Source organism: Trematomus bernacchii, unplaced genomic scaffold (assembly GCF_902827165.1).
Source record: "Trematomus bernacchii unplaced genomic scaffold, fTreBer1.1, whole genome shotgun sequence".
NCBI classification, from domain to species: domain Eukaryota; kingdom Metazoa; phylum Chordata; class Actinopteri; order Perciformes; family Nototheniidae; genus Trematomus; species Trematomus bernacchii.
In genome coordinates this window covers 522,496-543,209 of record NW_022987707.1, presented here as the reverse complement: position 1 = coordinate 543,209, position 20,714 = coordinate 522,496, and the positions used below count along the sequence as shown (strand labels likewise).

At 38.2% G+C, this 20,714-nt stretch overlaps 1 protein-coding gene across 1 annotated transcript; it reads right to left on the bottom strand.

Annotated features, from left to right (window-relative positions):
- Positions 1–428: 428 nt before the first annotated feature.
- On the bottom strand, positions 429–13,962 carry rbm45 (RNA binding motif protein 45). Its single transcript, XM_034140667.1, has 12 exons — positions 13,666–13,962; positions 12,741–12,863; positions 12,529–12,655; positions 11,782–11,958; positions 10,478–10,651; positions 10,104–10,233; positions 9,921–10,023; positions 9,483–9,620; positions 8,907–8,925; positions 8,415–8,491; positions 8,102–8,226; positions 429–654 (listed from the first exon to the last, which is right to left on the bottom strand). Exons 1-11 carry the CDS (start codon positions 13,933–13,935, stop codon positions 8,110–8,112), a joined length of 1,455 nt encoding a protein of 484 aa, XP_033996558.1. The 5' UTR covers positions 13,936–13,962; the 3' UTR covers positions 429–654; positions 8,102–8,109.
- Between the last annotated feature and the right edge of the window lie 6,752 nt (positions 13,963–20,714).

The window sequence follows — 20,714 nt, the reverse complement described above, 5'->3', positions numbered from 1 at the left end:
AGGGTTTGTGTGTTTTTCATTTCTGTATTTGCAGGTTTTTACATGCTTCTGAGCCGTTGTAGCAGAAGGTAAACGCGGCGTTACAGGTAGATTATCTGCTAATTTAATAACATGTATGCATACTTTAATTATCCAACGACATCTAATTAAAATTGTGGGAAATCTCGTCATTTATTTAATGGTTTTGCACAATTTATAACAAGAGATATCTAATGAACAGTGCATTTTGAGCCGTGTTGAACCATCTGGGCCACCGTACATTCATAATATTCAGACGAAACTTGACTATTATTCTTAAAAATAACACGATTTAGCAAAAAAGCTCATGATAGAAATCTAAACGGAGTGAAACAGGACCCTCTTCAGACAACAGGTACACATAAACAATAACAACAACAATAATTGATCAGGAAACAGAGGAGACGGGAGGAGTTGATGAACTGATGTTTATTTCTCACTGAGAGGAAAACACAGATTACAGTCAGTCTGGAAAACACCTGGAGTCTCAACAAGGTGAGAGAAACTAAAAGAACTGAAACTCAGTGGAAAATATCTAAAGAAAGTCAGACTGCAGCTCTCAGTAAAGGTCGGGTCAGACGGGGTCAAAGGTCAGAGGTCGAGGCAGGTCACGTGTCTTTGTGTCATGACAGTAGCCTAGGGAACAAGAAGCTGAAGAGTTAATCAAGAGGAGAGAAACAGCCTGAAGTACAAGTTAGAGGTACTTGAGTATTACTGTGTACTTCTACTCCACTACATGTATTTAATACCTTTAGTTACTTTACAGATCTGGATTAACACTTTCATGATCAATCATTATAAAACATATCATATATATTATTCTGAAATGGACCAATCTGCACAATGACTACTTTTACTGTCGCTACTTTCACTATATTTTGATGATAATACTTTTATACTTTCACTTGAGGAACATTTTGAATGCAGGACTTTTACTGAAACAGAGTATTCCTACACTCTGGTACTTCTACTTTTACTCAAGTACAAGATCTGAGTACTTCTACTTTTACTCAAGTACAACATCTGAGTACTTCTACTTTTACTCAAGTACAACATCTGAGTACTTCTACTTTTACTCAAGTACAAGATCTGAGTACTTCTACTTTTACTCAAGTACAAGACCTGAGTACTTCTACTTTTACTCAAGAACAAGATCTGAGTACTTCTACTTTTACTCAAGTACAAGATCTGAGTACTTCTACTTTTACTCAAGTACAAGATCTGAGTACTTCTACTTTTACTCAAGTACAAGATCTGAGTACTTCTACTTTTACTCAAATACAAGATCTGAGTACTTCTACTTTTACTCAAGTACAAGATCCGAGTACTTCTACTTTTACTCAAGTACAAGACCTGAGTACTTCTACTTTTACTCAAGTACAAGATCTGAGTACTTTTACTTTTGCTGAATATAAACATAGCTAGTCAGTTGTGATGAAGCCCCTCGTTCCTCTGTGACTCAAATCTCAGGATTTCTGGGACGTTTTCCCCCCAAATGTTCCTCTATAGAGATGAACGTTGTAGTTTACAGTATAGTACCTGGTTGTAGTTTACAGTATAGTACCCGGTTGTAGTTTCAGTATAGTACCGGGTTGTAGTTTACAGTATAGTACCGGGTTGTAGTTTACAGTATAGTACCGGGTTGTAGTTTAGAGTATAGTACCCGGTTGTAGTTTAAAGTATAGTACCGGGTTGTAGTTTAAAGTATAGTACCGGGTTGTAGTTTGGTTGTAGTTTACAGTATAGTACCTGGTTGTAGTTTACAGTATAGTACCGGGTTGTAGTTTACAGTATAGTACCCGGTTGTAGTTTAGATTATAGTACCTGGTTGTAGTTTACAGTATAGTACCAAGTTGTAGTTTAGAGTATAGTACCCGGTTGTAGTTTACAGTATAGTACCAAGTTGTAGTTTACAGTATAGTACCTGGTTGTAGTTTACAGTATAGTACCTGGTTGTAGTTTGGTTGTAGTTTACAGTATAGTACCTGGTTGTAGTTTACAGTATAGTACCGGGTTGTAGTTTAGATTATAGTACCTGGTTGTAGTTTACAGTATAGTACCAAGTTGTAGTTTAGAGTATAGTACCTGGTTGTAGTTTACAGTATAGTACCAAGTTGTAGTTTACAGTATAGTACCGGGTTGTAGTTTACAGTATAGTACCTGGTTGTAGTTTGGTTGTAGTTTACAGTATAGTACCTGGTTGTAGTTTACAGTATAGTACCGGGTTGTAGTTTACAGTATAGTACCAAGTTGTAGTTTCAGTATAGTACCCGGTTGTAGTTTAGAGTATAGTACCCGGTTGTAGTTTAGATTATAGTACCTGGTTGTAGTTTACAGTATAGTACCAAGTTGTAGTTTACAGTATAGTACCAAGTTGTAGTTTCAGTATAGTACCCGGTTGTAGTTTCAGTATAGTACCCGGTTGTAGTTTAGATTATAGTACCTGGTTGTAGTTTACAGTATAGTACCTGGTTGTAGTTTGGTTGTAGTTTACAGTATAGTACCGGGTTGTAGTTTACAGTATAATACCTGGTTGTAGTTTACAGTATAGTACCTAGGTGTAGTTTACAGTATAATACCTGGTTGTAGTTTACAGTATAGTACCTGGTTGTAGTTTGGTTGTAGTTTACAGTATAGTACCGGGTTGTAGTTTACAGTATAATACCTGGTTGTAGTTTACAGTATAGTACCTAGGTGTAGTTTACAGTATAGTACCCGGTTGTAGTTTACAGTATAATACCTGGTTGTAGTTTACAGTATAGTACCTGGTTGTAGTTTGGTTGTAGTTTACAGTATAGTACCGGGTTGTAGTTTACAGTATAGTACCTAGGTGTAGTTTACAGTATAGTACCCGGTTGTAGTTTACAGTATAATACCTGGTTGTAGTTTACAGTATAGTACCTAGGTGTAGTTTACAGTATAATACCTGGTTGTAGTTTACAGTATAGTACCGGGTTGTAGTTTACAGTATAGTACCGGGTTGTAGTTTACAGTATAATACCTGGTTGTAGTTTACAGTATAGTACCTAGGTGTAGTTTACAGTATAGTACCCGGTTGTAGTTTACAGTATAATACCTGGTTGTAGTTTCAGTATAGTACCCGGTTTGTTGGTTGTAGTTACAGTATAGTACCGGTTGTAGTTTACAGTATAATACCTGGTTGTAGTTTTACAGTAATAGTACCTAGGTGTAGGTTTACAGTATAGTATCCGGTTGTAGTTTGACAGTATAATACCTGGTTTGTAGTTTACCGTAGAATACCTGGTTGTAGTTTACAGTATAGTACCTAGGTGTAGTTTTACAGTATAGTACCCGGTTGTAGTTTACAGTATAAACCTGGTTGTAGTTTACAGTATAGTACCTAGGTGTAGTTTTACAGTATAGTACCCCCGGTTGTAGTTTACAGATAAATACCTGGTTGTAGTTTTACAGTATAATACCTAGGTGTAGTTTACAGTATAGTACCTAGGTGTAGTTTACAGTATAGTACCGGGTTGTAGTTTAGAGTATAGTACCCGGTTGTAGTTTAGATTATAGTACCTGGTTGTAGTTTACAGTATAGTACCTGGTTGTAGTTTGGTTGTAGTTTACAGTATAGTACCGGGTTGTAGTTTACAGTATAGTACCTGGTTGTAGTTTACAGTATAGTACCAAGTTGTAGTTTACAGTATAGTACCGGGTTGTAGTTTACAGTATAGTACCCGGTTGTAGTTTAGATTATAGTACCTGGTTGTAGTTTACAGTATAGTACCTGGTTGTAGTTTGGTTGTAGTTTACAGTATAGTACCCGGTTGTAGTTTACAGTATAATACCTGGTTGTAGTTTGGTTGTAGTTTACAGTATAGTACCTGGTTGTAGTTTGGTTGTAGTTTACAGTATAGTACCTGGTTGTAGTTTGGTTGCAGTTTACAGTATAGTACCTGGTTGTAGTTTGGTTGTAGTTTACAGTATAATACCTGGTTGTAGTTTACAGTATAGTACCTGGTTGTAGTTTACAGTATAGTACCTAGGTGTAGTTTACAGTATAGTACCTGGTTGTAGTTTACAGTATAATAACTGGTTGTAGTTTACAGTATAGTACCTGGTTGTAGTTTACAGTATAGTACCTAGGTGTAGTTTACAGTATAGTACCTAGGTGTAGTTTACAGTATAGTACCCGGTTGTAGTTTACAGTATAGTACCTGGTTGTAGTTTACAGTATAGTACCGGGTTGTAGTTTACAGTATAGTACCGGGTTGTAGTTTACAGTATAGTACCGGGTTGTAGTTTACAGTATAGTACCTGTTTGTAGTTTACAGTATAGTACCGGGTTGTAGTTTACAGTATAGTACCGGGTTGTAGTTTAGAGTATAGTACCGGGTTGTAGTTTACAGTATAGTACCGGGTTGTAGTTTAGAGTATAGTACCGGGTTGTAGTTTACAGTATAGTACCCGGTTGTAGTTTCAGTATAGTACCGGGTTGTAGTTTACAGTATAGTACCGGGTTGTAGTTTAGAGTATAGTACCGGGTTGTAGTTTACAGTATAGTACCCGGTTGTAGTTTCAGTATAGTACCGGGTTGTAGTTTACAGTATAGTACCGGGTTGTAGTTTACAGTATAGTACCGGGTTGTAGTTTAGAGTATAGTACCCGGTTGTAGTTTAAAGTATAGTACCGGGTTGTAGTTTAAAGTATAGTACCGGGTTGTAGTTTGGTTGTAGTTTACAGTATAGTACCTGGTTGTAGTTTACAGTATAGTACCGGGTTGTAGTTTACAGTATAGTACCCGGTTGTAGTTTAGATTATAGTACCTGGTTGTAGTTTACAGTATAGTACCAAGTTGTAGTTTAGAGTATAGTACCCGGTTGTAGTTTACAGTATAGTACCAAGTTGTAGTTTAGAGTATAGTACCTGGTTGTAGTTTACAGTATAGTACCTGGTTGTAGTTTACAGTATAGTACCTGGTTGTAGTTTGGTTGTAGTTTACAGTATAGTACCTGGTTGTAGTTTACAGTATAGTACCGGGTTGTAGTTTAGATTATAGTACCTGGTTGTAGTTTACAGTATAGTACCAAGTTGTAGTTTAGAGTATAGTACCCGGTTGTAGTTTAGAGTATAGTACCTGGTTGTAGTTTACAGTATAGTACCAAGTTGTAGTTTCAGTATAGTACCCGGTTGTAGTTTCAGTATAGTACCCGGTTGTAGTTTAGATTATAGTACCTGGTTGTAGTTTACAGTATAGTACCAAGTTGTAGTTTACAGTATAGTACCAAGTTGTAGTTTCAGTATAGTACCCGGTTGTAGTTTAGAGTATAGTACCCGGTTGTAGTTTAGATTATAGTACCTGTTTGTAGTTTACAGTATAGTAACTGGTTGTAGTTTGGTTGTAGTTTACAGTATAGTACCGGGTTGTAGTTTACAGTATAATACCTGGTTGTAGTTTACAGTATAGTACCTAGGTGTAGTTTACAGTATAATACCTGGTTGTAGTTTACAGTATAGTACCTGGTTGTAGTTTGGTTGTAGTTTACAGTATAGTACCGGGTTGTAGTTTACAGTATAATACCTGGTTGTAGTTTACAGTATAGTACCTAGGTGTAGTTTACAGTATAGTACCCGGTTGTAGTTTACAGTATAATACCTGGTTGTAGTTTACAGTATAGTACCTGGTTGTAGTTTGGTTGTAGTTTACAGTATAGTACCGGGTTGTAGTTTACAGTATAATACCTGGTTGTAGTTTACAGTATAGTACCTAGGTGTAGTTTACAGTATAGTACCCGGTTGTAGTTTACAGTATAGTACCCGGTTGTAGTTTACAGTATAATACCTGGTTGTAGTTTACAGTATAGTACCTGGTTGTAGTTTGGTTGTAGTTTACAGTATAGTACCGGGTTGTAGTTTACAGTATAATACCTGGTTGTAGTTTACAGTATAGTACCTGGTTGTAGTTTACAGTATAGTACCCGGTTGTAGTTTACAGTATAATACCTGGTTGTAGTTTACAGTATAGTACCTAGGTGTAGTTTACAGTATAGTACCCGGTTGTAGTTTACAGTATAATACCTGGTTGTAGTTTACAGTATAGTACCTAGGTGTAGTTTACAGTATAGTACCCGGTTGTAGTTTACAGTATAATACCTGGTTGTAGTTTACAGTATAATACCTAGGTGTAGTTTACAGTATAGTACCTAGGTGTAGTTTACAGTATAGTACCGGGTTGTAGTTTAGAGTATAGTACCCGGTTGTAGTTTAGATTATAGTACCTGGTTGTAGTTTACAGTATAGTACCTGGTTGTAGTTTACAGTATAGTACCGGGTTGTAGTTTACAGTATAGTACCTGGTTGTAGTTTACAGTATAGTACCAAGTTGTAGTTTACAGTATAGTACCGGGTTGTAGTTTAGAGTATAGTACCCGGTTGTAGTTTAGATTATAGTACCTGGTTGTAGTTTACAGTATAGTACCTGGTTGTAGTTTGGTTGTAGTTTACAGTATAGTACCGGGTTGTAGTTTACAGTATAGTACCCGGTTGTAGTTTACAGTATAATACCTGGTTGTAGTTTGGTTGTAGTTTACAGTATAGTACCTGGTTGTAGTTTGGTTGTAGTTTACAGTATAATACCTGGTTGTAGTTTACAGTATAGTACCTAGGTGTAGTTTACAGTATAGTACCTGGTTGTAGTTTACAGTATAGTACCGGGTTGTAGTTTACAGTATAGTACCCGGTTGTAGTTTACAGTATAATACCTGGTTGTAGTTTGGTTGTAGTTTACAGTATAGTACCTGGTTGTAGTTTACAGTATAGTACCTGGTTGTAGTTTACAGTATAATACCTGGTTGTAGTTTACAGTATAGTACCTAGGTGTAGTTTACAGTATAGTACCTGGTTGTAGTTTACAGTATAGTACCGGGTTGTAGTTTACAGTATAGTACCTGGTTGTAGTTTACAGTATAGTACCAAGTTGTAGTTTACAGTATAGTACCGGGTTGTAGTTTAGAGTATAGTACCCGGTTGTAGTTTAGATTATAGTACCTGGTTGTAGTTTACAGTATAGTACCTGGTTGTAGTTTGGTTGTAGTTTACAGTATAGTACCGGGTTGTAGTTTACAGTATAGTACCCGGTTGTAGTTTACAGTATAATACCTGGTTGTAGTTTGGTTGTAGTTTACAGTATAGTACCTGGTTGTAGTTTGGTTGTAGTTTACAGTATAGTACCTGGTTGTAGTTTGGTTGTAGTTTACAGTATAATACCTGGTTGTAGTTTACAGTATAGTACCTAGGTGTAGTTTACAGTATAGTACCTGGTTGTAGTTTACAGTATAGTACCGGGTTGTAGTTTACAGTATAGTACCCGGTTGTAGTTTACAGTATAATACCTGGTTGTAGTTTGGTTGTAGTTTACAGTATAGTACCTGGTTGTAGTTTACAGTATAATACCTGGTTGTAGTTTACAGTATAGTACCTAGGTGTAGTTTACAGTATAGTACCTAGGTGTAGTTTACAGTATAGTACCTGGTTGTAGTTTACAGTATAATACCTGGTTGTAGTTTACAGTATAGTACCTAGGTGTAGTTTACAGTATAGTACCTGGTTGTAGTTTACAGTATAATACCTGGTTGTAGTTTACAGTATAGTACCTAGGTGTAGTTTACAGTATAGTACCTAGGTGTAGTTTACAGTATAGTACCCGGTTGTAGTTTACAGTATAATACCTGGTTGTAGTTTACAGTATAGTACCCGGTTGTAGTTTACTGTATAGTACCTAGGTGTAGTTTACAGTATAGTACCTGGTTGTAGTTTACAGTATAATACCTGGTTGTAGTTTACAGTATAATACCTGGTTGTAGTTTACAGTATAGTACATGCTAGTAGTTTACAGTATAGTACCTGGTTGTAGTTTACAGTATAATGGTTGTAGTTTACAGTATAATGGGTGTAGTTTACAGTATAGTACATGCTAGTAGTTTACAGTATAGTACCTGGTTGTAGTTTACAGTATAATGGTTGTAGTTTACAGTATAGTACATGCTAGTAGTTTACAGTATAGTACATGCTAGTAGTTTACAGTATAGTACATGTTTTTATATACACTCTGGGCACTCACCGTCTCCCTCAGTATGTTCGGGGCCGTTTGTGTGATTCTTCTCTGGGAGGGTCAGCGAGCATCACCTTCAGCTTCACTCCATTCACGATCCGACCGTGAAGCGCCGCCAGAGCATCGTCTGCACACTGAGAGAGAGAGAGAGAGAGGGACATGAGACTTCCTGTTGTTATTTACCTCTATCCACCCCTCCATCTTTGTTTCCTTTCACCACTCCCTCCAGGTTGTTTTTATCGCTAACCCGAGGTGAAGCTAAAGCTGTAAACAAGGCGATTTGCTTCCTTCTTCTCATACCTCATTGTCTCAAGTTCCTCACCTGTTTGTCTGCGTACTTCATGTATCCCACCTTCCTCAGAGGAACCAGATGAACCTCGATCAGGGATCCAAAGCGGCTGCAGAGACAAAGACGTTAGGAAAATGCTGATGGTTTAGTTTCTACTAGCAGCATTGCTAACGTTTAGCAGCACTTTACTCAGAGACAGTTTCATCCCACCTGAACACTGAAGAGCATCCATCTGTTTGCATCTGGCTAATTATTGATCTATATATCTTTCTATTTACTCTCAAACATTCCCTTGCACTATTTTATCTGTTTTATGTCCTCTATATATATATATATATATATATATATATATATATATATATATATATATATATATATATATATTCATGATGCTCTTTTGGAGGATTTTAAGATTTTCTGAAAAAAGTAAGAATTTATGAAAAATGACCGCATTTATCTTTTATTTGATTTATCTTGAATTTAATTATCTCCCTGTTGTTATAATAAAGTAAAGTAAGCGTCTCCAGAAGACGTCCTCCAGAACCTCACCACGCTAAGCTAAAGGTGGTGTAGTGTGTGTTGTGTCTTGAGGTGTGTTGTAGTGTGTGTTGTGTCTTGAGGTGTGTTGTGTTGAGGTGTGTGTTGTGTCTTGAGGTGTGTGTTGTGTGTTGTAGTGTGTGTTGTGTGTTGTAGTGTTGTGTCTTGAGGTGTGTGTTGTGTGTTGTAGTGTGTGTTGTAGTGTGTGTTGTGTGTTGTTGTGTTGTGTCTTGAGGTGTGTGTTGTGTGTTGTAGTGTGTGTTGTGTGTTGTGTGTTGTGTGTTGTGTGTGTGTGTTGTTGTGTGTGTGTCTTGAGGTGTGTGTTGTGTGTTGTAGTGTGTGTTTTGTAGTGTGGTGTGTGTTGTGTGTTGTTGTGTTGTGTCTTGAGGTGTGTGTTGTGTGTTGTGGTGTGGTGTGGTGTGTCTTGAGGTGTGTGGTGTGTGTTGAGGTGTGGTGTGGTGTGTCTTGAGGTGTGTGGTGTGCGTTGAGGTGTGTTGTAATGTGTGTTGACTTGTTGTAATAAAGTAAAGTAAGCGTCACCAGAAGACGTCCCCTCCAAGCAACGTCGTGGGGCAGCGGCGAGGGGCTGAACACCACGAACAGACGCTCCTTGGCTTTGGTGTCGGGGGGGAACAGCTTCTTCAGGGGGGGGAGGCTCACGTCCGTCTGGATCCTCGGCAGGTTGGAGACGGGGGGGTAACTCTGCAGGAGACAGTGTGTTGTGTCATAGAAGCTTCCAATGAAGAATAAAGCGAGTCTAGTCCAAACTGAACGTTTATTGACTTTATATTAAAGTAACCGTTTCCAACAAGAACGGTAGAAGACGGGGAAAATGCACTCGACATACTCGTATTCATTTCAAAACATAACAGGAAAGAGAAAGAGCAGGATACATACTTGCACGTCAAAATAAAAGCATTTCCTGTCAAACATTTTACCTAGTCCACAGAAATCTTCTTAAACCTGTACTAAAAGTCATCTTAATGGTCTTAAAGAACTCACAGGCGGGGGGGGTTTCATCCCTTGTTGGTTGTTGGAGGGTCCGTTCCACGCTGATGACATCATCTGAGTCGCCACGAACTGCATCGCCATGCGGCCTACGGGACTACACACACACACACACATTAATACTCACATAGCATACTAAGTGTGTGTGTGTGTGTGTGTGTGTGTGTGTGTGTGTACCTGCTACGGTCCTCTCCATCGTCAACATAACTGACTCCAAGTCTGTTTCCAGGCGGGAATTCGAATCCGTTCAGCTTGTCTTTGGCGTAAACAGCTGATCCGAGGTTACTGTAGCGAATCAGAGCGTGACCTGAGGAGACACCTGATTGGTTGAGCATCATCACATGACCAAAGTACAAAAACTCGGCTTGATAATTGTTCTATTAATATAAAGTGAGGTCGAGTTAATCTATAAAACATTTGGTACTCTAGTTACGGGTACTTTTTACTTGAGTACATCAAACTTTTTTTTTTAGTCAACTTGTTTTTTGTCAACTTTTTTTTCCTCTGACGCTGTATCCAGTTCTTATTATACATGCGTGTATTTAACCAACCTTTGCTGAGTCCGTAGGCGTCTCTCTGCAGTTCACAGTACTCCATTCCTGGGATGAGGTCAAAAAGAGCGAAGATCTGTTCCTGAGTGAGGGCGGCTCGCGTGGAAACCATCAGGCAGCGAGTAAAATCTCCAGAACGATAATCAATCTGCTGATAATTTACGGGCTCCGGTGCTGAAGAGAGGGGAGAAACAACACGGTCACATGACGTCACTAAACGAGGCTAACATTAGGCTATAAAGGAACTACAGCACGGTCACATGACTTCACGTCACCACCGCTAAAGGAGGCTAATGTTGGGCTATAGAGGAACTACAGCACGGTCACATGACTTCACGTCACCACCGCTAAGCTAAAGGTGGCTAATGTTGGGCTATAATGGAACTACAGCACGGTCACATGACTTCACGTCACCACCGCTAAGCTAAAGGTGGCTAATGTTGGGCTATAATGGAACTACAGCACGGTCACATGACTTCACGTCACCACCGCTAAGCTAAAGGTGGCTAATGTTGGGCTATAAAGGAACTACAGCACGGTCACATGACTTCACGTCACCACCGCTAAGCTAAAGGAGGCTAATGTTGGGCTATAAAGGAACTACAGCACGGTCACATGACTTCACGTCACCACCGCTAAGCTAAAGGAGGCTAATGTTGGGCTATAAAGGAACTACAGCATGGTCACATGACTTCACGTCTCCACCGCTAAGCTAAAGGTGGCTAATGTTGGGCTATAAAGGAACTACAGCACGGTCACATGACTTCACGTCACCACCGCTAAGCTAAAGGTGGCTAATGTTGGGCTATAAAGGAACTACAGCACGGTCACATGACTTCACATCACCACCGCTAAGCTAAAGGTGGCTAATGTTGGGCTATAAAGGAACTACAGCACGGTCACATGACTTCACGTCACCACCGCTAAGCTAAAGGTGGCTAATGTTGGGCTATAAAGGAACTACAGCACGGTCACATGACTTCACGTCACCACCGCTAAGCTAAAGGTGGCTAATGTTGGGCTATAAAGGAACTACAGCACGGTCACATGACTTCATGTCACCACCGCTAAGCTAAAGGTGGCTAATGTTGGGCTATAAAGGAACTACAGCACGGTCACATGACTTCACATCACCACCGCTAAGCAAAAAGGCGGCTAATGTTGAGTGTGATGACGCTTAGTCGTCTCATTTAGACACTTGTTAGCAACCGTTAAAGCATCTTCAGCTTGTGTTAACCACAGGATAACAAACAAAAACACATTCAGAAAACCATTAACTTCCAAAATGTGAAACCAGTACCTACCCATGGGGAAGGCGTACTGGTTTGTGGAGTCTTGGGGACCTCCTCCTCCTCCTCCTCCTCCTCCTCCCCCCCCCCCTCCTCCTCCTCCTCCGGAGTAATCTCCTCTGGGCGCCCCTCCAGAATATTCCTCCGTCACGTTGGCTTTAGAGCGAGGCTCAGCCAGGATCGCCCTGTAACCTGAAAACAAGGTTCAAGACTGTTATCATCATGTGTACATAGCTACAGTGTAGAGATATCAATGGAAACCTGAGGTCACAGGCTCCTCCATCAGAGCAACACAATACAACTGATAAACTAGTGCAAGTAAATACAAATAAAATAGAATAGAAATAGTGCAAGAATCATTTAATTTAGTAACAATGTCGAATATTCAGTTAACTGTATGTCAAGCAAGTATTAAAGGTCTCTTATTATGCTATTTTTAGACATATATGATGGGTCTCAGATATATACAGATCAGTTTTGCTCAAAATACATAACAAACTCATGCATTTTAGAAATCCCCTCATACCCCTTTATTTCAGCCCTGATACTAAAGTGCTGATTCTGGGTCTAAAGCTTTAGAAAAGCCCCCGTTTTTAGAGATGTGGGTACGGAGGGTTTTATTTTCTGACACTTTGTGAGTCTCCTGACACCGGGGACACATGTTGATGAATAAAAGACATCAAAAAGTGCATTTTGCATGATAGGAGACCTTTAAAGTATAAACTACAGTCACTAGTCAAATATATCTTAACCGCATTTTACTTTTGTCGCAGTTTTCTATAGCGAAGGCGGCCTGGGAGGGTTTGTAGTATCTGACGTATCCGAGGCCTTTACTCTCCCCGGTGAACTTGTTCTTGATGATCACACAGTACTCAATATCTCCGTACTCCTGGAAGAGAAGCAGATAAACACAGAGATTAGGATAAAATAAGGTTAAGGTAAGGTAATGGTGAATGAAAGATGTGAGTGTTTACCTTGAAGGTGTCTTTCAGGTCCTCCTCTGAGAAGGTTTTGGGGATCATGACGAAGATCCTGGTCAGCTCTTCATCCTCCACGTCTCGGTGTCTGTTTGAGGAGCGACTCTGAGCGATAAACACCTGAACAAGAGAGGAGAACATTTATAAATACAGGTTAATTAAACATTCAGGAACAAAACATCTGTAATTATAGTTTAATGAGGCGTGAAAGGTGTGGAAACTAACCCTTGACTTTTCAGATATTCAGGATGTATATTTTACCTGGTTAGATTTACTCTATTGATCCCAAACCTGGAAACTATTTTTGATACAACAGCATGTTAACAAAGCACATATACTAAAATATATATTATATTATATTATTTACTTTGATAAGTTTTGTTCCCTCCACCAGGACCTTCCCGTGCTTCTCCTCCATGTATTATATGTATATACAGTATATTACAGTATTATATTACCTCGATATGTTGAGTACCCTCCTCTGCTTCTCCTCCGTGTATTATTGTATAAGATATATTAAAGTATATTATATTGTATTATTTACCTTAATAAGTTTTGTTCCCTCCACCAGGACCTTCACGTGCATCTCCTCCATGAGTTATATGTATATACAGTATGTTATAGTATATATATTATATTGTATTATTTACCTTGATAGGTTTAGTTCCCTCATCTGCTTCTCCTCCGTGTATTATGATATATATAATATTACAGTATATATATTATGTACCTTAATAGGTTTTGTTCCCTCCACCAGGACCTTCCTGTGCATCTCCTCCATGAGTTATATGTATATACAGTATATATATGTTATAGTATATATATTATATTGTATTATTTACCTTGATAGGTTTAGTTCCCTCATCTGCTTCTCCTCCGTGTATTATGATATATATAATATTACAGTATATATATTATTTACCTTAATAGGTTTTGTTCCCTCCACCAGGACCTTCCCGTGCATCTCCTCCATGGCGGTGCAGGCCTGTGACGACTTGCTGAATTTAACGTAAGAAATCCCTTTGGACTCCTTTGTCTGTTTATCTTTCACCACCCAGACGCCCTGAACGTCCCCGAAAACAGCGAAGCTTTCCCGCAGCTGCTCCTCCGTCAGGGAGCGGCTGGTGACGGCGAACAGCCGGCTGTTGGGCGGGTCGTCCAGGTTCTCCTGTTTGGCGGGTAGGTCCTCCATCTTTGATGCAAACTGGAAGCTAGGCTAGTGACGACCAAGCCCCCAGGAAGTGCGCCGGACTCTGATGAAAATATTCGTGCTGGCCAAACGGCGGTACTACACTTCCTTTTGGTTGCCAGGCCCGGAAACACTTTTTCCCATTGACTTACATGGGGAAAGAGTGGTCTGTAAATCGTTGGATAATTTTTTTTAAACTAAATAAACTACCCAGTATGAACACTTGTATAGCCCTTATTAAAAACATTCGTTCCTCAAGTTGTAAAATGTGCTAATAACGTTATTCTGAGAGTTATTTCCCTCTGCATTATGAACGCGCATCTAACCCACGGGACCGCGCCGCCCGGCACGTTCATGTTACGTGTTCAGCACTACATGCGTTTATCTTTACCCATGGATGCACAATAAGAACGGACCCATATCATGGATGTATAATAAGAACTGGATACAGCGTGGGAGGCGGGGCCTCATTCATTCCTATGAGAGTTGCTCATTCGCGCATGATGATAAAATGGCCCAACTTTTGAGAGAGCGAAACGTCACAGATTACCCGGCATGCCTGAGAAGTACCCGTATGTGCGCTCATAGCGCATGCGCAACTTTAACCATGCCCCCCAAAATGCTCGTTCACATCAAGCACGTCAATTTGCGTACACGTAACAGCACCGCACGTTCATGACAGCATGGTAATGTTTGTTATGATAGATTTGATATTAACGAGGCGGCAGTTAGCAGCTAGCGGTTAGCTAGTAATTATGCTAATTTACACATCAATCGTTATGTACTTTTATATTACGCTGTAACAGGATCTAGTGATATCCAAGCAACAGAGCTTCATTTAGCATGAAAGAATTATTGCACTGTATATATATATATATATATATATATATATACACACAGTGCAATAAGCTTCTTAGTGCAATAAGAAGCTACAGGGACGTTAATCTACGTCGGTAATATTAACTTTATTTAATACAACATTTACGGTACAAGATTTAATCATACAGCCCATGTAGTATAATATGTTATAAATGATGAATTACAGCAAACATGTGCAATATATCCATTATTACAGCTCCGTGGGCTGGCAGTAAGGCGATATGGGTCCGTTCTTATTGTGCATCCATGGGTAAAGATAAACGCATGTAGTGCTGAACACGTAACATGAACGTGCCGGGCGGCGCGGTCCCGTGGGTTAGATGCGCGTTCATAATGCAGAGGGAAATAACTCTCAGAATAACGTTATTAGCACATTTTACAACTTGAGGAACGAATGTTTTTAATAAGGGCTATACAAGTGTTCATACTGGGTAGTTTATTTAGTTTAAAAAAAATTATCCAACGATTTACAGACCACTCTTTCCCCATGTAAGTCAATGGGAAAAAGTGTTTCCGGGCCTGGCAACCAAAAGGAAGTGTAGTACCGCCGTTTGGCCAGCACGAATATTTTCATCAGAGTCCGGCGCACTTCCTGGGGGCTTGACCCATATCGCCTTACTGCCAGCCCACGGAGCTGTAATAATGGATATATTGCACATGTTTGCTGTAATTCATCATTTATAACATATTATACTACATGGGCTGTATGATTAAATCTTGTACCGTAAATGTTGTATTAAATAAAGTTAATATTACCGACGTAGATTAACGTCCCTGTAGCTTCTTATTGCACTAAGAAGCTTATTGCACTGTGTGTATATATATATATATATATATATATATATATACAGTGCAATAATTCTTTCATGCTAAATGAAGCTCTGTTGCTTGGATATCACTAGATCCTGTTACAGCGTAATATAAAAGTACATAACGATTGATGTGTAAATTAGCATAATTACTAGCTAACCGCTAGCTGCTAACTGCCGCCTCGTTAATATCAAATCTATCATAACAAACATTACCATGCTGTCATGAACGTGCGGTGCTGTTACGTGTACGCAAATTGACGTGCTTGATGTGAACGAGCATTTTGGGGGGCATGGTTAAAGTTGCGCATGCGCTATGAGCGCACATACGGGTACTTCTCAGGCATGCCGGGTAATCTGTGACGTTTCGCTCTCTCAAAAGTTGGGCCATTTTATCATCATGCGCGAATGAGCAACTCTCATAGGAATGAATGAGGCCCCGCCTCCCACGCTGTATCCAGTTCTTATTATACTTTTTTTTTTTTTTTTTTTTTTTTTTTTTTTTTTTTTTTTTTTTTTTTTTTTTTTTTTTATTGAACATTTTTTTAAACATACAAAAGCTCGGTGAGGATATCATCAACTTATCAACATAAGTTCAAGACATTCATTCACAATAAGACAAAAAAACATAACTAATACATCCAGTAAGAGCCAGGGGGAAAGAAAAAAGCATAAAGGCACAAAAACATTTAAGAGGCATTAAGCTTACTTAAAATAATAACCATTTGGAAATGTCATTGCAAATCTTTATAGACAGGTTACAAGATTGTATTTTTCTAAGGGACAGAAAAAAGGACTTGAACTCATTTATGAAACAGGGAAAGGAGGGCTTGCCTCCTCTCCATTTACTACAATGTAAATGGTATTTACCCAAAATAATAATTATATTTACCAAATCAGAAATGGGAGAGTCCAAATTATCAATATAATATAAAATGTGATATATTTTGAAGGCCGGAATATTTGTTAATTTAAGTAACAACCAATCTCTCACATTCGACCAAAACAATTCAGAAAAGGGGCAAGAGAAAAATAAATGTTCCAACGATTCATCAGATAAATTACAAAAGGAACATGGTTCCACTTCAAATTTAAATCTTGAATTTAAAAAAGTAGAAACCGGGTAGATTTTATGAACAATTTTAAAATGAGTTTCTTTTGCTTTAGGGGAAATAGGCCATTTTATAAAATCAGATAGAGCTTTTTCCATTACAGATAAAGTGTCTAAATCGGTCACTTGAGGAAATAAGCCTCTGTTAAAATTGTGAAAAATGTGGGATTTCAGGGAAGCATTAATAGATTTGTTATTCTTAAGAGTATCGCCAATAATTTCCAAATTAGGTAAAACTGATACAACATTTGAGTACAGTAAAGTATTATGAATCATTCCAATAAGTGGTACAGGAATTGCTTTACAGATTTTGTTATAATCTTTAGCAGTACACGTTATATTGTATTTCGTTGAAAAGGCCAAAAAATCTAGCAGTTTACCATTGCAATCTAGTAAATCTCTAACAAACAAAATACCCCTCTCATGCCAATCACTCCTAAACAAGGATTTTCTGTTTATGATAATCACTCTATTGTTCCATAACGTAGATCCATGAGGAGAAAAATTGTGGGTAAATATCATCTTCCAATAATGAAGTATCTGCTTATGAAAATTTGACAATTTGGTCGGAATCTTATTAACCTCAAAATCACATTTTAAAAGAAAATCAAACCCTCCTAGACGTTTAAATATGGCCTTTGGAATATGGAACCACATGGATTCTGGCTGGGACAAAAAGGCTTTCAACCATTTTATTTTAATTGTTCCAATCATCGATTCAAAGTCTAAAGCTTTAATTCCGCCTTTATCATATTCTTTAACAAGCTGTGACTTTTTAATGTAGTGAGTTTTATTTCTCCACAAGAATTGGAAAATAATTGAGTTGGCTTTTTTTATATTAGCCGAAGAGACAAAACATGAGTGGCATGGATAAATAAGTTTAGATATACCTTCTGCTTTAGTAAGAAGAACTCTGCCAAAAATAGTAAGATCTCTAGTTAACCAACGACTGAGAGATTTCTTCATATCTGTGATACGGTTACAAATATTAAGATCTTCTCTCCTGATATAATTTTTAGATAATGTTATTCCCAAATATTTCACCTCAGGTACCACTCTAATAGAGTCAATAGTGGAATCATCACATGAATGGATAGGGAGTAATTCACATTTTGAAAGATTAAGAGATAACCCTGATGCTTTTGAAAAAATTGAAATTGTGTTAAGAGTTTCCTTTACCATGGATTTATTCTTTAGGAAAATGGATGTGTCATCTGCAAATTGACTAATTTTGAACTCTTTGTCAAAGAGGGTAATGCCTAATATTTTGTGATTCTTTATAATAAGCGTTGTTAATACTTGGGTGGTCAGAATAAATAATTTGGGGGAAATAGGACAACCCTGTCGAATACCACGTAAAACCTTAAACCTAGGACTCATTCCAGGGTTCAAAGATACAGAACTATAAATGTCCGAGTAGAGCATCCTAATTATGTTGCAGAAATGTTCACCAAAACCCAGAAATGTCAGAGTTTCCATTAAAAAGGAATGTTCAACAGTATCAAAAGCCTTGTAAAAATCCAGAAATAGTACGAGACCTTCAGTATCAATAAACTCCTGGTAATCAAGCATATCCAATATCAGTCTGGTATGGTTATGAATACTTCTGCCCTTTATAAAGGCTGATTGACATTCATCTATTAGTTGATTCAGACCCGAGTTTAACCTGTTAGCATAAACATGTGCTAAAAGTTTGTAATCATTACATAACAGGGTAATAGGTCTCCAATTATCCAACAAAAGATTATTTTTATTTGGTTTTGGAATTAAGGTAATAAGGCCATGTTTCATGGTTGGCGAAAGGTTTCCTGCTGAAATGCAATCTGTGAACGCCTTATAAAGCATTTCTCGCACATCTGACCAAAAACATTTATAAAACTCTATGGTTAAACCATCCAGCCCTGGTGATTTGCCACCAGACATTTGCAGTAATGCACTATCTAATTCTTCAATTTTTAGTCCATCGTCCATATACTGTTTAAAAGAATAATCTATTGTCTTTTTGAATTCTGTAATTTTACTAAAAAAGTTATCACAATTTTCTTTAGAAAACTTTGAGTTATATAAATTGCTATAAAAAAGTCTAATTTCTTCATTTATCTGGTCTTGATTTTCAATAGTGACATCATTAATAATCAGTTTTTGGATTTTCTTTTTCACTTGTCTTTGCTTTTCAAGATTGAAGAAATAAGAAGTGTTTTTCTCTCCTTGCTCAATCCATCGGGCTCTCGAACGAATAAAAGCTCCCTTTGCTTTTTCCAAATACATGTTGTCTAATTGAGTTTGTAAATTGTTCAGTTGAATTTGCTCATCCAATGATAACTCAGCTTTAAGGCATAAATTATTAATTGCACTTGTCATCTCTTGTTGTTTTTGTTTCTTTAATCTAGAAGAGTATTTACAGGATTTTATCGCAATCTGTCTCACACTAAATTTAAACCATTCCCATTTACTGAGAGATGACATATCCAAAGCCAGAGTTTCTTTTATCAGTTGTTTGATCTCTCTACAAAAATCTGCATTCTCCAAAAGACTATTATTGAATTTCCATATAGGGTTAAGATTGGGACTGAAGTTGCATAGTAAAAGGGACAAAGAGATGACACAGTGATCCGTCAGAGGTGATGCTGAAATGTCACACTTTGAGACATTATTAGTTAAACTAGTAGAGATTAACCAATAATCGAGCCTAGAGCACTGACCATTGTTAGAAGAGTTAAACCAGGTATATTGTGATTTTGAGGGATTATTTATTCTCCAAACATCAGTTAAATTAAGTTTAGAGGCCAAGTGAATAATAGAATCATTAAAATTATGACATTGTCCCCTTAAAGGAAGACGATCTAACCACTCATCAGGAACTACATTAAAATCCCCTCCGATTATAATCTTATCAGTCATATAAAGTGCTTTCCATTCCTCTAATTGTTGGCACAAGATTGAAAGAAAATTATTGTTTTGAATCTTTCTGTTATACCCATAAACACACACCAGTATGTAATTAGACCCATTAACATCAGTCACAACCATTAGCCAATGACCGTTTGTATCACTCCTGTGGTCAATTATATTTCCAGGTAACCTGTTAAATAAAATCATCACTCCAGCCGAATGTGTTGTTCCATGGCTGAAAAAAATGTTGTCTCCCCATTGTACTTTCCAGAACTTAGTGTCTGCCTCTGCAGAATGAGTTTCTTGCAGAAAAACACAATTTGCTTTTTGTTCCTTACAAAAAAGAAAAATTGCCTTACGTTTCACATTGTTTTTTAGCCCCCTAGCATTTAAGGATATGAAAGATAACATTGAAAGAGCAAAGATAGAATCTTTAAGAAAATGCGCAAAGGAATGTTATATCGATGCGCAGGAGTGAGTAACGTAGCCCTTAACAAACATATTTAGTGCAATAGCTCACAACATTTTGAATATAACCTGAGACAAGTCCAATCAAACACTCAAACTGAGAACTTCAGCATACCTACTGAGGACAGAAAACCTGCTCCCTGTCCTTCCAGTTAATTACTGCGGTGTTTTTCACTTTATTCCGGGTCCACTCTTTTGTTGTCAATCAGCGCGAAGCCTTCCTTCAAAAAGGCTCTCTTCCCCTTTCTCCTGGCTTCTTGAACCAGTGGCCACAGCTTGGAGCGAGCCTCCCGGTCCTCCTTGGAGAAATCCTCTTTGAAACGAATGTGCATCTCGCTGCAGACTCTCGCATCTTTGGACTTTTTCCAGATCTCGTCACGAACAGTCCTCATCCCGAACTGAATGATGATTGACCGCGGTGTGTTGTTGGAAGTAGCTGCATTACCCTTCATACCCAGCCGATGGACAGTGTCCACTGAGTCACGCAGCTTCTCCACAGACAGCGGAACAACTCTTGTGAGTATCCCGATCACAGCTTCTCTTGTGTTTTCTCCTTCTTTTTCAGGCAGACCATTCATCCTCAGATTCCACCTCCGTTTGTAGCGGGCTTGCTCCTCGCCAGA

Excerpts from the sequence above, each read along its gene's own strand:
- rbm45 (XM_034140667.1), bottom strand. The coding sequence starts at position 13,935 with ATGGAGGACCTACCCGCCAAACAGGAGAACCTGGACGACCCGCCCAAC. Across the intron at positions 9,621-9,920 it reads GGATGAAACCCCCCCCGCCT|AGTTACCCCCCCGTCTCCAA; the intron begins GTGAGTTCTTTA and ends TGTCTCCTGCAG. Across the intron at positions 8,227-8,414 it reads TGAAGTACGCAGACAAACAG|TGTGCAGACGATGCTCTGGC; the intron begins GTGAGGAACTTG and ends TCTCTCTCTCAG.